Below are 16,718 nucleotides of genomic sequence, written 5' to 3'. Positions count from 1 at the left end.
GGCTCCAGCTCCCAGCTCCCAGCTCTGGTCCGGCCCAGGCTTGGCTACTGTAGGCATTCGGGAGTGAACCAGCGAGTGAGAGCGACGTCTCTGTGCGTGTCTCTCTCAAAGGTAAACTAATACAGATTTTTCTAAAGCCACAGTACCATGCCACCATCTCCACAGCTAGAATGGAAACTACGGACACTACCAGGTGCTGGCAGCGCTGCCTGGAGCTCCTGGGGCTCAGACACTGTGGCTGGGGTGCCGACGGCTGTGCAGCGGCACCTGTGAGGGTGGAGCTCACCCAGTCATTCCAAGCCCAGCAGAAGTGGATATGCACTCAGAGAGAGCCACATACTAGAACATTCACAGGGACACTGTTCACATCAGCAAAGCGTGGGGAGAAACCCCGAGGCCTGCCAAAGACGGAATTAGTCCATTGGATTCACGTAGCGGAGTGGGCCGGCCTGGGACACAGGGGCAGAAGATGAGTTTGCGCCCATGATACGGAGAAGCAGCAGCCACTGCTGGCTTGATTTTATGTGCAACTCAGAAAGAGCCACAGTAGGGCTCTGATGACGGAAGTCAGGGTTGGGGTCCCTCTCCCGGGAAGGGGAGGCTTGCGGGAGCTGGTGCTGCTCTGTGGTGGTCATGTCCGCGGCTACAGCGGCGGCTTCACCTTGTGCTAAGCCTAGAAGCTAAGCCTAGTTCTAACAGATTTTCAAAAAATCATTTAGTTGTTTTTAGTTTGAGAGACAGACAGAGCTCGGATCCACCGGTTCACTCCCCGGTGCCACAACAGCCGGGACTGGGCCAGGCCTACGCTGAAAGCCTGGAACTCAATCCCGCGCTCCCTTGTGGCCGGCAGGGACCCGGCTAGTTGAGCCATCCCCACTGCCTCCCAGGGTCTGCTCAGTAGGAAGCTGGAGTCGGGAGCTGGAGCGGGGACCGAGCCCAGGCAGTCTGATAGGGGACACTGGCTTCTGAACCCCCAGGCCAAACACCCACCTCTCCAAGGAAGTTTTTATTATTCTCACAGAAAATGTTCAAAGTACAAAACATGCATTGCTTTGCACTTGCTTTCCCAGTGTGCACTGAAGGGCAGCAGAAGCGAATGCCCCAGCGCTTAGAGCCAGGGTAGGCATGGGCAAGGATCCGAGGTTGTGTGGGGTGCGTTTTTTTCCAACAGTGATTTTTTCTGGTGGGCAGGCAAATGGAGGCCACTAGTTTAAAACAAACTATGGCAGTGTCTGCCAAATGTTTTATGTATTATTTATTTATTTATTTGAAAGACAGAGTGACAAAGGCAGGGAGAGACAGAAAGAGAGAGATTTTCCATCCACTGGTTCACTCTCCAAATGCCCACAACAGCCAGGGCATTTGGACCAAGCCAAAGGCAGGAGCCAGGGACTCCATCTGAGTCTCCCACATGGGTGGCAGGGAGCAAGCACTTGGGCCAACACCTGCTGCCTCCCAGGCACATCAGCAGAAAGCTGGGTCAGGAGCAGCAGTGGGACTTCATCCCGCCTCTCTGATGTGGAGAGTGGGTGTCCCAGGCAGCGACTTAGCCTGCTGTGCCGCGGTGCCTGACCCGCAGCAGAGATGCTAAAGCTCCTGCCCTCCAGCCCAGCGTCCCACCCCGGGAGTGATTGCTGCAGACACACTCAGTGAGCACAAACTTAGGCAAATACGATTGTTCGCTGCAGCAGACGGTTGTAATTACAGATTGGGAAAACCCTAGAAGTCTGTGGGTCGGTGGCCAGTTAAACCAGTAATGGTGCCTCCACCAAGGGCCAGAAGCCCCTTGAAAGAGTAAGATCAGTGAGAAGATGTATCTGATGGGGTCCATGTTTGGTGCAGCCGTGAAGACGCCCCTGGGGACCCCCACACCCCATGCTACAGTGCCTGGGCTCCGGTCCCAGCTCCTCTCTTTGCTCCAGCTTCCTACTGACGCACACACTAGGAGGCAGCAGGTGACGGCTCAGGGAGCTGAGTGAGTCCCTGCTGTCCCCATGGAAACCTGGATTGAGCTCCTGGCTCCTGGCTGTGGCCTGGCTCCATGCTGGCTGTTGCGGGCATTTGGCGAGGGAGCCAGTAGAAGGGACTTCTCTCTGTCTCTCTCCTCCCCTCCCCGCCTCTCTCTCTCTCTCTCTCTCTCTCTCCCTGTCTGTGAAGATGGATGAGCAGATGGGTGCAAGAGATCTCCCGGGGGTGAGAGGCTCCCAGCCCCCTCTTCGGAGTGGGGCGCGTCCTGGAGTGGTTACTTACGCTGGGCCACCTCTCGCTGCTTGCGGACGTACCAAGTGTACAGGGCAGCACGCTTCTGCGTCTTCATGGGGGTGCCTTTGTTGAGGTGCTGGGACAGGTGCGACTGGTTGAGGCCGGTGGTGTCGACCACCTCGCGCTGCGGGATGTTGTGCTGCTGCAGGTACGACTTGACCATCTTGGCCACGCGCCACGGGTCCTCCCTGGGAGGAAGGCGAGGACAGCTCGGCTCAGCGGGGGGGGGGGGGGTCTCCAGGGGGCCCGTGAGCACTTGCCAGTCGTGGAGGTGGGGACCGTGGATGACAGCAGCTGTGCAGCCTGCACCCAGCCCTGGAGGTAGGGAGGTGTTGTCACTCATGCCAAGACACAGGGACGTGGGGACCGAGACTTGGAGACATGTGGACACCAACGTCAATGTGAGTGGACTCCTGACTGCACAGGCCCCTTGGGGAGGGTCCTCCCCAATTGGGCCTTTAAAGTGCTTCCCCTCATCCTACCTGACAGTGTTACTGGTGGCCGTGCTATTCACTGAGGGTCTGGGAGTGGACATGTTAGGTGGGAAATGTCTGGTTCTCACTCAGCACCCGAAGTGGGCCTGACAAAGAGTAGGCCATTAGGGCACACAGGGACGAGTGGGTGGGTGTGGGATGGGTGGGCAGAGGGACAGGCGGATGGGTGAGAAATGGATGGATGGATGGATGGTAGATGGGTGGAGATTGGATGGCAGATGGGTGGGTGGGTGGATGGGTGGATGGGAGGATGTGTGGATGTGTGGATGGCAGATGGGTGTGTGGATGATGGATGGGTGGGTGGATGGATGGATGAGGGAGATCTACCAGAGAAAGAAAAACACTGAACCTGAAAACAAGGAGGAGAATGCAGGCTCTCCCATTTTATAGCCAGCACCACTGCGGCTCAGAGAGCTCACCCCACTTGCCTGTGGATGGGGCCAGCCCCACTGCGTGCCCTCCCACCAGAAGGGGTTTGGTTTAAGTCGCCAGCCCATCAGGCAGAGATCGCAGAGCCGCGGTACCTCCTGAAAACCTGCGCCCTGCCCTCGGCAGCGGCCGGCTGACTTCCCAGAGAGCAGGGCACCTGCTGCTTCTTCAGCAGGGTCCCAGGGGAAGGGGTTACGGGCACGCAGGGGCCTCCGTGAGCCAGTACTGTGTGCGTGAGCCCTGGGCTCCACGCCCCAGGCTGAGCTGCTCCCGATGGCCTCCAGCAGGGAAGGTGTGCGGGGGCCGGGTGAGGGGTCGCATGCATCAAAGCACGTGACGCACTGATGGTACACGCTACGCCATCTCCACACACAGTCTTCCTTCGGCGTCCACGGGGGAGCGGGGCCAGGACCCCTTGCAGACACCAAGCTCCGCGGATGCCCTCATCCCTCGGAGAGCCCGGCTTAGTATTTGTGTGTAACCTTCAAGTGTCATCCGAGGACTTTAAGTCACCTCTAGGAGGCGCATGCTCTTTAGGGAACAGTGATACGGCCGCCCCACGACGACAAGCCTCCAGCACTGGGAGGCTGACCACCACCCTGTCCTCAAGGACCGGCCCTGGCCGGGCTGTGCCAGGTGCCAGGTGCCAGGGCACAGAGCTCTGCGTGCCTCAGCTCTGCCCCTCTGTCTGCTGTTTTATCAGCCCCTTCCAGAAAGGCAAAGACGGGAAGAGGGAGGGGACAGGGGCCTCTCAGGAGGTCAGCAGCGGGCACATGACGTCCCGCTTGTGGACAGAGGGAAGCCGGGGGGAAGCGTGTTCCCTGCAGATTCTCTCTGAGCCCGGCGCTGTGCTAGGGGCTGGCTGCCTCAGGCTTCCAGCGACTCCAGGAAGCAGGTGCCGCTCCCATGCCCACTCCACAGGTGAGAAAACCGAGACTCCGGAAGCTGACGTCACTTGCCCAGGGTGACACCCCTGGGAAGAATATCTCATAGTACGCCCCCCCACCCCCCGCCAACAGTCCTCTCCCTGGCTCTGCTTCTCACTGATTTCAGAGGCTCCTGGGGTCCTCTCTTCCCCACCGCTCCCCTCCCCCCACGCCGAGAGAGCCAGGAGGGAAGGGCGGTCCAAAGTGCAGCCTGCCACCGTGTCTGGCAAACATGTTTATCTGATTGCAGGGCGGGCGGCCCCATGGCCTCCCTCCCCCACCCCAGCCACCACCCTCTGCCCTGCCTCCCGCGGCGGAAGGTCCACTGCCTGCTGCTGCCCTGTTCATGTCCATCCTCACTCTTTGTGCCCCCCTCTCTCTCTCCCTCCCTCTCTCCCTCTCCCTTCCTCCACCCCTGCCCCAATCTCCAAGAACACAGCTCCTTTGTCAGCACAGCTGCCCCAGCTCAGAACCATGGCCAGGTCTCCAGGCATTCCCCTGCTGACTACGCCCCAGCTCCTGTGCACTCGCACAGCCCATGCCTGCCCTGCGACACAGGGCAAATCCGCGCCTCACTCCTGCAGCTGCTGGGAGAGCTGGGTGCGTTTCGCACAGGGATGAAGCCCTTCAGACAGGGCCTGGCGAGCAGAGGGGGCTCAGGAAGTGGGACAATGCTGAGGCATCATCATGATCATCCTCCCTGGCCCCCTAGTCCAGGGGAGCAAAGCCCAGGAGGGGTGAAGCCCTGCCTGCATCGCCCTCCTCTTGCCTCCCCCCTGGCCGCAGCTTTGGGCCTTCTGCTCTGTGGCACCCTTGGTTTCAGGTCATCCAAGGTCGTGGAGCTGGGAGAGACCCAGGCTGAAGGGCCGCTCACTGGGAGGGAGAGCCAAATTCTCAGCGTGAGAGTTTAGACCTGAGTTCGAATCCGGCTCTGCCACCCGGCACCCATATGGCCTCGGGAAGTTGCCCAACCTTCACCACGTGACTCAGCCTCCTCCCTGTGCAATGCCGCTGCGGATGCGTCACACTTCCGGGACAGCCGGTGCTGGCTGTAAGCCCTCCTGCGTGGAGGGGCGCTCACGGGCAGGGTGAACGGCAAGAGCAAGTGGGAGGGGAGGGCCAGTTGCATGACCACAGAAAGGCAGGGCTACAGAGTACAGAGAGGGGGGGAGAGAGAGAGAGAGAGAGAGAGAGAGAGAGAGAGAGAGAGAGAGAGTCTTCCATCCGCAAGTTCACTCCCTAAATGGCTGCAACAGCCAGGGCTGGGCCAGGCCAAAGCCAGGAGCTGGGAGCTCCATGCAGCCCTCGAGGGGAGCCGTGCACAGTGTGGGGTAGGAGACTCGGGCCCAAGTCCTAGACTCGCTGCTTGGGAAGTGACCTTGAGTCGGTCACGTTGGCTCTTGGAGCCCTCATTCGCTCCTCTGGAAGTCAGGAGTACAAGGCTGTGAGCGTCCTGCCTGAGCCCGTGGGATTTACCGTTATCTCCATCTTGTGGGGGGAACCCCCTGCCTGGGCCAGAAAGGGGGCAGAGCTGCATCTCGAGCCCAGGCAGGCGGCTCCTCCGTCCTGCCTTGGTTCTCAGTGCCACCCGCCGAGGGGGATCCGAGGGCTCCATGGCTGAGGTCTGAGATGCTCGGGGCCGGGGAGGACCCCTGGGGAGGAGCCCTGGGTTTCCGGCTGCTCTGTGGGCCACGCCTCCATCTGCTGGGCGTTGGCCAGCTGGGAGCAAATGTCCACAGCAAAGCTGAATTGTAGCCACCCATTGGTTCACTCATTCATTCATTCTGGGTGTCCACGCCTGGGCCAGGTATTAGGGGTCTGAGTGGTGGAAAAGGCGTCCCAGGCCTTGCCCTTGAAGAGCTGCTGTCCTCATGGACCCAGGCAGAAAACAAACAGATAAACACAAAGCAATGATAAGGGACAGAAGAAAGTAGGAGAGAGAGTGGCTGGGGGTGGGGTGGACAGAGGACTGGGGAGAAATGGGGCTTGAAGCAGGAGGACCAGCATGGCAAAGGCCTTGAGGTGGGGATCAGTGTAGCTGGGGCAGAGCTAGAAAGGGAGCAGGCCAGGGGGGGTCCGGGAAGTCGCTGGGGGGACAGAGCCAGAGCAGGGTGCTGGGTTTGATCCACGGTCCATGTAGGGAGACTGGGGCAGAAGGAGGGGAAAGAGAGTTGCCCAGGGTCATATGGGGAACCAAGGGGCGAGGTCTGAGGGAGAAAGCTCAAACCTGGGGCACCCCAGGGAGACCCAGGACCCGGGACCCCGCCCTGACCCTTCCCGGTCTCATCCGGGTCTCACATGGGAAGTCCTGCCTCTGCACCATCTCGAGCCTCAACCTCCCCCCAAGCCCAGGCCTTCCAGGGGTCCCCAGGCCTCTCGGCCCCCACCTGACGCCAGAGGCCCCCCTTTTATCCCGTGGGGCGTTCTCAGATCCCTTTTGTTACCTGAACAATAAGTAACCCAGGTAGTTAGTTATAAACCCTGCGGGAACAGGATCTGGTTGATAATTTATAGCAACATCTCAAATTTAAATGGAAAGTAAACAGCATGCTGTTAGCATTCAAGAAAACCCAGGCGGCTTGGGAGGGGAGCGGGCGGCCTCCCCGAGCTGGGGTGCCTTCTGCCCGCTGGGCCTGAGCCCCTCTCCCCTCCCGGGCAGCTCCAGCCTCTCTCTCCATCACTCCTCTCTCTTCTTCCCTGTCTCCCCTCTCTCCCTCGGCCTCCAGGCTCTGCTGGTCCCCAGGGAGCACTTTGACCTCTGCTCCCCCCTCCAGCGCTGTGGATCAAGTCTCCCCCCCAACCATCCCACCAGGGGGGCTGCTGAGCCCGAGGCCCCAGCCAGCCAGGTAAGAAAGGCCCTTGGCACCCTCCGCCCCCACCCCCTTGCCCCGAAGCCCCTAGCCCCATGTGGGGCCCAGAGCCGGTGAGGGCGCCCTCGCCCTGGCTCTGGCCATGCTGGCTTCGTGCCCCTCCCCTGCAGTGCAGGAGCTCTTTGCCCTCATCTTCCTGCCAAGTCTGAGCCCTGACTGCTCCCCTGTCTGCCCCTGCCCCCTGCCCCCTGCCCAGGCCCTCGGGAGGCTCCCTGGGGCCTCTGGGAAGACAGGGATCCACCTGCCCTCCCCCCCACCCACCCACAGGGATCAGGACCTTGGACAGAAAAGACAAGGCCTCCTTTGGGGCTCGCAGGCAACGGCCTCTCCCCTGCCCCCACCCCATCCCCGCGTCCCCTAGCGTCCCGTCCCGTGTCACTCTATCTAGCCCCAGGTAGAGTGGGTTTGGACCCAGCTGGGTGAGCTCGGTCAAGCTCTATCCTGCCTCTGTGCCTCAGTATCTCCGTCCAGGGAGCAGAGCCGTCAGCTGTTTCCCCAGGTTCAGCTCAACACTGGGAGAAATGACCCCCGTGAGAGACCCAGGGGGTCTCCAGGGGGCCCGTGGCCACAGCAGAACCTTCAGGGAGGGGTGGTCCCAGCAGCCCCCCAACCCGGTCCCCACCCTGCACCCCCATTGCTAGGTGGGAGGCTGGCCAGCCCCGGCCGCTCCAGGCCACCGTCCCTCCAAGTTAATGATCACAGGCCTTATCAGGGCCTTTTGCCGTTTATAAATTTATAAAACAAAAGAGAAATAATAAAGCGCATGGGTAATTAGTAACCAGGTCAGCTCTGCTGAGGAGAGGGGAGGCATCGCGCTGGACCCACCCAGTTCTCCGCGAGGTGGGGAGCCGGCCAGGGGAGCCCAGAGCCCGGCGGCCTCTCATGGCGCCCGTGGGCCAGCTTGGGGCCTGGGGCCGTGCAGCCAGGGGAGCAGCCCCCACCTGAGGCTGCAGTCACTCTAGGTGAGCAACACCTGGGCTTTCCCCTGCCCAGTGCGGGAGTCCCCGGACGGCCGGGAAGCCCCCCAAGCCCCATGCCCAGCCCCTCCTCCCCAGTGGGACTTCCCGGGCTGCAGGCGGAGGACTTGGCCCGGAAGGTAGGGCTTGGGCAGCATGGAGGCCATGGGCGCTGCAGGCGTTGGAGTTGTGGCCCCGACTCAGAGCTGCTAGGACGCGGCCACAGGCCCAGCTCCGCACCGAGCGAGGGCCCCCCTTAGCTCCCAGGGGGCCGCCCCTTTCCCGACGTCTAGCTGGTGGGGGGGGGGTCCTTACTGCAGCAGGGTCTCCACCACGGCCTTCTGGTGGGCTGCCTCCTCTGGGCTCAGGTTCTCCAGCTCCTTGAGGATGGGCGGCGTGAAGTCCTCCCCGTCGTCATCCGTCTCGTCCTCGGAGCCCCGCGGCTCCGCCAGCCCGTTGGGCAGCTCTGCCAGCTCAGCCCGGCCACCGCCGCAGGGCTCCCCCTTGTCCAGGGGGCCATCGCTGGCCAGCAGGTAGGGCCCCGGCTCTCCCAAGGCCTGGATCAGCGCCTCTTTGCTCAGGCCGGACTCAAGCAAGGCCGCCAGGAGCTCCGTCTGCAGCTGGCTCAGCTTAGAAACCATGGCTCCACCAGCCACGGGGCCACGCGGCCCGGGGCCACCGAGCCGGCCGCCTCCCCCACCGCGCGGGTCCTCTACTTGCCCGCCGGGCAGCAGACACAGGCCAGGCTCCTGGCACCCACAGCCCCCCCAAACCCCACTAGCCAGGCCCTGTGGGCACCCCCAACCCCCAATCCTGGCCCCAGCGGCCAGTGAATCAGGGCCCCTGCCTGCTGTTTACATTGGAGCTGGGGAAATTCTCCAAGGTTCATATTTATCCGTGTGCTTAGCGAAGGCACTGAACTTTGGACTTCAGCCCTGCAAAGTGCAGGCCTCGCGGCAGCCGGAGAACCAGAAGCCGCAACCCTGGATGGGAGTGGGCAGAGGGGAGGGTGGGGAGAGCGGAGGCGGGGGGCTGGGGGCAGCTGGGAGCCAGGGGAGCCGCAGGCTGAGCGGGCTGGGCCCACCCCCCCGGGACCTCGCAGGGGGTCAGGCGCAGGCAGGAGAGCAGCGGAAGCAGGAGAGGGCAGGCGCCAGGGAGCTCTGGGCAGCTGGGCGGGCTCTCAAGGGCAGAGCTCGGTCACGGCCACTTGGGGACCCTCCCCCTGCACCCCAGGCCTCCCCACAGCAGTGCCCCGCGAACAGTGCCAGGTCTCCCTGAGTCCTGTCCCTGCAAACAGCTCAGGGCTTCTGTCCGCCTTATAGGGGAGGAGAAGCCACTGGCAGTGAGGGCCGGGCCATGCTGAGCGGGACAGATTGGGGTGAGCAGGCCTCCGGCCCCCAGGAGCAAACTTTAAGAGGGTGCCAAAAACCTCAGCCATCAAGATAAGTAGCATTTTTGTGCTATCTATTTAAGATTTATTTATTTGAAAAACAGAGTTTCCACTGGTTCTCTCCGAAGATGGCCACAACAGCCAGGGTGGGGCCAGGCCAAAGCCAGGAGCTTCGTCCTGGTTTCCCACGTGGGTGCAGGGACTGAAGCACTTGTTTCCATTGCTCGCCCAGGTGCATCAGCACGGAGCTGAGTGGGAAGTGGAGCAGCCGGAACACAAACCAGCATCCATATAGGATGCCTGGGCTGCAGGCAGTGGCTTTACCTGCTACGTCACAGTGCTGGCTCCTATGTGGAATATACATATACATATGTGTGTGTGTATTTTTTTTTTTTGACAGGCAGAGCTAGACAGTGAGAGAGAGAGACAGAGAGAAAGGTCTTCCTTCCATTGGTTCACCCCTCAAATGGCCGCTACGGCCGGCGCTGCACTGATCCAAAGCCAGGAGCCAGGTGCTTCTCCTGGTCTCCCATGTGGGTGCAGGGCCCAAGCACTTGGGCCATCCTCCACTGCCTTCCCGGGCCACAGCAGAGAGCTGGACTGGAAAAGGAGCAATTGGGACAGAATCCGGCGCCCCGACTGGGACTAGAATCCGGTGTGCTGGCGCCACTAGGTGGAGGATTAGCCTAATGAGCCATGACACAAACCATTTGCATTCATTTTAAAAAAAATATTCCGCATTGGCTGGTGCCGCGGCTCACTAGGCTAATCCTCTGCCTGCAGCACCGGCACCCCGGGTTCTAGTCCCAGTTGGGGCGCCGGATTCTGTCCCGGTTGCTCCTCTTCCAGGCCAGCTCTCTGCTGTGGCCCAGAAAGGCAGTGGAGGATGGCCCAGATCCTTGGGCCCTGCACCCACATGGGAGACCAGGAGGAAGCACCTGGCTCCTGGCTTCTGATCGGCGCAGCACACTGGCCATAGAAGCCATTTGGGGAGTGAACCAACGGAAGGAAGACCTTTCTCTCTCTCTCTCTCTAACTCTGCCTGTAAAAAAAAAAAAAAAAAAAAGAATGCAAACACAAAGAATGGGAGACATATCACCCAGATGTTCCCAGCAGCATTGCTCGCAACAGCCACAGTGCAAGCAGCGTGAGGATTCCCCAAAGGAACGAAGTCTGATTTGTGCCCCGAAGGGCATGACCTTCAAGAGCCAGGAGTGAGACACAAAACGTGCAGAATCTGTAGAGACGGGCGCCTGCGCAGATGCCAGGGGCTGCCCGGAAGAGGAGCAGGGTGCGCCCGCTGTGCGGTGCGGGGCTGTCCCAGGACACCACTGGAGCCCACTGCGTTGTACCTTTTCAAAACAGGGAATCTGATGTCATGGGAATCAATTTAAAATATATTTTAAGTGAATGTTAAAAAAAAATCTGTTGGGGCCAGCACTGTGGCCTGAATTGCCAGCATCCCATATGAGCACCAATTCAAGTCCTGGCTGCTCCACTTCCAATCCAGCTCTCTGCTGTGGCCTGGGAAAGCGGTAGAAGATGGCCCAAGTCCTTGGGCCCCTGCACCCATGTGGGAGACCCAGAAGATGGCTTCGGATTGGCACAGTTCCGGCCGTTGCAGCCATCTGAGGAGTGAACCAGCAGATGGAAGACCTCTCTCTCTCTGTCTCTCCCTTTCTCTGTAACTCTACCTCTCAAATAAATAAAATAAAATCTTTAAAAAAAAAAAAAAAAAAAAACCTGTGATGACCAAAATAACAAACTTTTAAAAACAGGCTCCCGCCCCCACCACCCCACCCTGAGCCAAGCCCTGGGGCCGTCTCACCCTGCCCCTCTCTCCCAGCCTGGACGCCAGGCCTCACTGGTCCCCTCGGCCACTCTCAGAGGGCGCTCAGCCGCTAAGCATGGGCAAGCGCCGTGCAGTGGGTTAACGGCGACCCCCCCACCCCCAGGTAGACTGAAGAGGTGGTTCATCACTCACCAGCACCCTCCAACCACGTGTGGCTTCCAAGCACCCAGGATGGGGCCACTGCCGCTTGCCTAAATGATGTTTTGGACATAATGGGTGAAGCTTACAACATAAAAATGTAGGAGTAGGCGTTTAGCCTAGCAGCTAAGACAGCAGAGTCCTGGGCACAGTGCCAGCCCTGCCTCCTGATTCTCGATTCCTGGCGGGCAGCGGTGACGGCCAGACAGGCGGGGCCCCCACCCACGTGAGAGATCCCGACTGAACTCCGGGCTTCAGCCCAGCCCAGGCCCGGCTGTTGCAGACACTTTGGGAGCTCCCTGTCTCTCCATCTCTGCCTCTCAAATAAAAAAAAATCAATTGTAAAATGAATTATAATTAATCATATTTTAACTAAAGCATAATAGTAACCATAATTATATTTGATTATATAATAATCATATTAAAATATTCCCCTATTATCGGAGGGTACATCAAAAATTTCATAGGAAATGTAATTTAAAATAATGCACATTTCCATGAACTTTTTGAAGACTTTTTGCACTTAATTGTTACTAATTATATTTAATATGTTAATTATATTGTGTTTAATTTTAAAAGTTACAAAATAACTTCACTTTTTTTTTAACTTCTCTAATAGTGCTTCTGGAAAACTTGAAATGACACAGGTGGCTGATTTTTCTTTTTTTTTTAAGGTTTATTTTTATTTATTTGAAAGAGTAACAGAGAGATGTAGAGACAGAGAGGAGAGAGGTCTTCCATCTGCTGGTTCACTCCCCAGATGGCTGCAACAGCTGTAGCTGTGCTGATCCGAAGCCAGGAGCCAGGAGCTTCTTCTGGGTCTCCCACGTGGGTGCAGGGGCCCGAGCACTTGGGCCATCTTCTACTGCTATCCCAGGCCACAGCAGAGAGCTGGATGGGAAGAGGAGCAATCAGGGCTAGAACCAGCGCCCATATGGGATGCCAGCACTTCAGGCCAGGGCGTTACCTCCTGTGCTACAGCGCCGGCCCTGGCTGACATTTCTGTCCTACGATTTGCTTGCTGTGCCATGTTGACTGACTGCGGTCTCTCTTCTCTATATTTGAAAGGCAGAGAGACAGAGACAGAGCAATTCCATCCGCTGGTTCACCCCTCACATGCCCACAACAGCCAGGGCTGGGCCAGGCCGAAGCCAGGAGCCAGGAGCGCCACCTGGGTCTCCCGCACGTGTGGCAGCGACCCAGCTCTTGCGCCATCACCGCTGCCTCCCAGAGTGCACATCAGAGGGAGCTGGAATCCGAGCAGGGCTGGGCCTCGAGCCCGGGCGCCCCATCGTAGAATGCCGGCATCCCGCACGGCCGCCCTGCGTTCGCCCTCTAACTCACCCTTAGCTCACTGCTGCTCAGACAACTGTCACCAGGAGCACGAAGCAGAGCCCCCAGCTATGTGGTTCAAGACACCTTTGGTGTCATGGCACCTGTAACCCTCCCGCCCCCTGCCCAAAACACGGTTACTCGAGCCTTGGAATTAGATTGGACGCTACCACCGCCACTTCCTGGCCCACGACAATTTCCGCGAAACCCTTGTTCTTAGCACAAGCGCATAAACTCGGTTTCACCGTGCAAAGTCGCACCACCTAACACTGGACGCCTGAGCCAAGCTGAGCTACGGTTTGCACGGTTTCCAGCAGATGTCGCTGTTTCCTTACAAAAAAACAAACCCTCCAGCTGCTGGGCCGCCTTGGCGCGGGGCAGGGGCCACGGGCCCAGCGCACTGCCTGGACCAAGCCGGTGTTTCATCAGCCGAGCTGAGCGCGGTCACCATTCTCGCCTACTCGCAGGGCTGAAGTGCAGGCAATACAGACTCCTTCCGCCGGACACGGGCGCTGGGGACAGAGGACCCGACCCGGTCCACCGCCTGCGAGCCCAGCGACCAGGGACGGCGGAGTGCAGGTGCGCCCGGAGCAGGGCTGGCCCCTACCGTGACGTCACGCGACGTGACGTGGCGGCCGCGGCCCGGGCCCCAGGAAGCCTTCCCGGATCACCCCTGGAGGGCGGTGGTTCCAGCTGGCCTGCGGTCTTTGCGCCTCCAGCCCACCGCAACCGCGTGGGGAGCCACGGTCTCCTCCCTGCACCCTGGCTCTGCGGGGGCTCCGACTCCGGAGCCCCCAGCCCTGAGACCGCTGTCCTGGCCCACGCCCTCCTGGGTGCCGGCTACCATGACGCTGTCTCGCCATCGCCAGTTGGAGGCGTCCGCCTCCTCCCGCAAGCAGCGCTCCCCTGGGGCGGGCACCGCGTGGCAGTCGGGGTGCGTGACCAGGCCCCGGCCGGTGCCCAGCGCTGCGCTGAGAGCTGCGGGGGATGCCCGCACGCTGCGTCGGGCGCCTCTGCTTCCGTTCCGGCCCCCTGCTGACGCGCACCCTGGAGGCAGCAGGTGATGGCCCCGGGCCCGCCACGCGCATGGGGTCCAGGACGGAGCCCCTGCTCCCGGCTTCGGCCTGGACCAGCCCTGGCCATGGCCGCCATGGGGGAGTGAACCAGCAGATGGAAGACCTCTCTCTCTCTCACTCACTGTCACTCCGCCTTTCAAATATATGTTCTTTAAAAGATGATACGTCCCAAATGCGAGAATCCATTACCGCTTGCAGCATTATTTACTTAGCGCGTTTTTTCTCTATCAACGCATTTTTATACTTGTTTTAATACTTTTAAAGATTCTGTGTGTGTATTTGAAAAGAGAAACACAGACAAGCCAAGACAGCTCCCACGCACACCGTAATTCGCTCCCCCAATACCTACAGCAGCTGAGGCCCGGCTCGGCTGAAGCCAAGCACTCCTGTGTGTGCTGCAACCCGGCTGCTTGAGCCGTCGCGAGCAGGAAGCTGGAGTCCAGAGCCGGAGCCGGGAATCGAACCCAGGTGCTCAGAGGCGGGGAGTGGGCGGCCTAACCCCACCCCATTTACTTGACAGGAGAACTTGCTGTAACTGTGACACACAGAAGAGCGACTGCTGTGCCGTGAACATGGCGGTGGGATGGAGTGCCCGCCTGCTCCCGCGGCACCGGGGCCCTGAGCCTGGCTTCTGCTCCCTGTTGGCTTCCCGGTGTCACCAGGAAGCGTGGCCACTGTGAGAGGGGCACTGAGGACAGGCCACGCTGACTGAGCCGTCCCCCTTGGAGGCAACTCCAGACCGAGCACTGGCCGTCTGTGGTCAGGGGGCAACCCCTCACCCTCATCTTCATCCCCCCCCCCCCCCAGCCAGTAAATGCTGATCCTGCCTGTGCCTCACCCACAGCGCCCTGGGCTCTGCGCTGGCTGCTCCTGTATCTGGAAAGCACTTGTTAATCCCTTCCCGTCCTCAGGCTCTTCCTGGGCGGAATCCCCCACGGGCCCCTTGTGCCGCGCAGCTCCTGGGTTGGGCACGCAGACTCCTGCGCCCACACGAAGGTGCTGATGCAGCAGGTGTTGGGTGAGCGTGCAGCTGTGGCAGCTCCTTGCACCCCGAGCAGAGGGCTGGACTCTGGTTCTCTGTACAACAGGAGTGTTTGAGGAAGATAACGCACTGCAGACCATCGCTAGCAGGGACCTGCACACAAAGCAGCCAGGGAGAAGCCGGAAGGGAGGAACAGCTCAGTGCTGCCTGTCTGTGGGCCACAGATGGCATTAACCAAGGTCTGGACAGCCAGGGCTGCATAGACGCCGGTGCCTACCTGCCCGGAGCTCCCTGCACGGCACCTGTCGGAGAGAGAAACTCTCCGGAAGGAGCCCAGGCAACAGGTTTTGAACCATCTCTGGGATTTCCTGAAGGCGTCTTGTCAATTCAGTTAGATTGCAAACTCTGAGAGGTCAGAGACAACCTTGACTTTCCTTGACTCCCCTTGCACCTGACCAGCTCCGGTCTGGCCTCAAGGACGGAATACAAACACCTGTTGTTTCGAGAGCAACACCTGCTGAGAAGGAAGGGGCGGGGCCTGGCCTGCCGCCTCGGTGTCGTGGCCAGCAGAGGGCGCTCTGCGCCCACGCAGCAGAAGCCTCCAACCCGCCGGCGCCGAAGAATTCCCAGTCTCAGGGGGGTTTTACAAGTTTGGATTCCAAGGTCCCGTCTCCATTGTTTCTGAGCCAGACTCCCCAGCCGAATGCCAGAGGATCTCTGCTCTGAACACACACCTGAGGCAGCTCGGCGAGCAAGCACACACGTTGCAGAAGCTCTGGCAGGTGCCGCCCTAGAGGAGGGAAGACAGCCTGAGGCCAGCCAGGAGGGCGCCACGACGCCGCGCCCACATCGGAGCCTGGGTCAAGTCCCAGCTGCACTCCCAAGTCCAGCTGATGAGCACCCTGGGAGGCAGCAGGAGATGGCTAAGTGCTTGGGTCCCCGTCACCCCACATAGGAGACCCCGATGGAGTCCCAGGCTCGGGGTCTTGGCTCGGTCCAGTACTGGGTTGGCAGAGGGGCAATGCATCTGCACCCCAAAGATGCAGGGAGTTTGTGGGGGGCAGCTGGGAGAGGTGACTGCCAGGGGCTCTGGGATCAGGTCCCTTCCAGGCCTCTGCCTACAGGGCCCTTTTAAAAATTAGTTACTTGTGAAGATTTACTTACTTGAAAGGCAGAGTGACAGAGAGAGAACCATCTTTCATGCTCTGGCTCCTTCCCCAAGTGCCCATAACAGCCAGAACTGGGCCAGGCTGAAGCCAGGAGCCACGTGGGCCATCTTCTGCCGCTGCCCAGGTGCCCTGGCAGGGAGCTGGGTCAGACGCAGTGCAGCCGGGACTCGAACCTGCACTCCCATACGGAGCGTGGGCTTTGCTGCACCACCGTGCTGGCCCCAATTTATTTTCATTTTATTTAAAAGGCAGAGAGGCGGATAGAGATTTTCTGTCCCCCAAATGCCCGCGACAGCTAGGGTTGGACACAGCCGAAGCCAGGAGCCTGGAACCCCATCGGGGTCTCACGTGGGCAGCGGGGACCCCAGCATCTGAGCCGTCGCCCGCTGCCTCCCAGAGCGCTCGTTAGCAGGAGGCTGGATGGGAGGCAGAGGCACCAGGACCCACCAGGCGCTCCCCAGGGGGACACGGAGTTGGCGCCTAGCTGGTCAGAAGGGGGGTGGCCTGGGGCCCCCAGATTTGTGGCTGGCGTCTACAAAGAGAGCCGGGTCCCTGATGTTGATCTCGGCTGAGCACCCATTGGGCGAGCGGGGCCCTCTGATGCGCCCTCTGCTCCTGCCGCAGGGCCCGGCATGCCAACACCAGTTCTCTGTGCCGAGCCTCGGTGCGGGGGAGGGAGGGGTGTGTGTTCAACCTGGCTGCTCCGTTCCCCAGATGCAGCCCCGGGGTCGTTGCCAATCCTCAGGACCCCCAGACTGTGTCTCCCGTCCACGGAACTCACTCATCCGAGCCCCCGTGCACAGACTGCCCACCGTGTGTGCGCGGAGGCTGCTGGCCACTGG

At 60.2% G+C, this 16,718-nt stretch overlaps 1 protein-coding gene and 2 long non-coding RNA genes across 8 annotated transcripts in view; 1 reads left to right on the top strand and 2 right to left on the bottom strand.

The window, feature by feature from the left end:
- HNF1A (HNF1 homeobox A) overlaps positions 1 to 8,957 on the bottom strand; it is a 21,710-nt gene extending 12,753 nt beyond the window's left edge. The window contains exons 1-2 of the mRNA XM_051835896.3: positions 8,253 to 8,957; positions 2,251 to 2,450 (exon numbers count right to left, since the gene is read on the bottom strand). Of these exons, the coding sequence (XP_051691856.1) occupies positions 2,251 to 2,450; positions 8,253 to 8,578 (526 nt within the window). The 5' untranslated portion in view covers positions 8,579 to 8,957. The remainder of the gene's footprint in view (positions 1 to 2,250; positions 2,451 to 8,252) is intronic.
- LOC149119853 (uncharacterized) lies at positions 6,278 to 13,910 on the top strand. 5 transcript variants are annotated; one of them, XR_016227265.1, is made up of 3 exons: positions 6,390 to 6,957; positions 7,249 to 7,943; positions 12,390 to 13,910. It is a non-coding gene; the product is annotated as an uncharacterized LOC149119853 (long non-coding RNA). The 5 variants fall into 5 exon arrangements; XR_016227262.1 differs by having other exon boundaries at positions 6,391 to 6,957; positions 12,386 to 13,910; XR_016227263.1 differs by lacking the exon at positions 7,249 to 7,943 and adding an exon at positions 8,306 to 8,470 and having other exon boundaries at positions 6,630 to 6,957; positions 12,386 to 13,910.
- On the bottom strand, positions 11,345 to 16,718 carry LOC149119852 (uncharacterized). 2 transcript variants are annotated; one of them, XR_016227267.1, is made up of 4 exons: positions 14,985 to 16,718; positions 14,564 to 14,860; positions 14,075 to 14,260; positions 11,345 to 12,208 (listed from the first exon to the last, which is right to left on the bottom strand). It is a non-coding gene; the product is annotated as an uncharacterized LOC149119852 (long non-coding RNA). The 2 variants fall into 2 exon arrangements; XR_016227266.1 differs by having other exon boundaries at positions 14,564 to 16,718.

Source organism: Oryctolagus cuniculus, chromosome 21 (assembly GCF_051225735.1).
Source record: "Oryctolagus cuniculus isolate XC-2025 breed Fujian yellow rabbit chromosome 21, ASM5122573v1, whole genome shotgun sequence".
Taxonomy (NCBI): domain Eukaryota; kingdom Metazoa; phylum Chordata; class Mammalia; order Lagomorpha; family Leporidae; genus Oryctolagus; species Oryctolagus cuniculus.
This window is presented reverse-complemented; position numbering and strand designations above follow the sequence as displayed.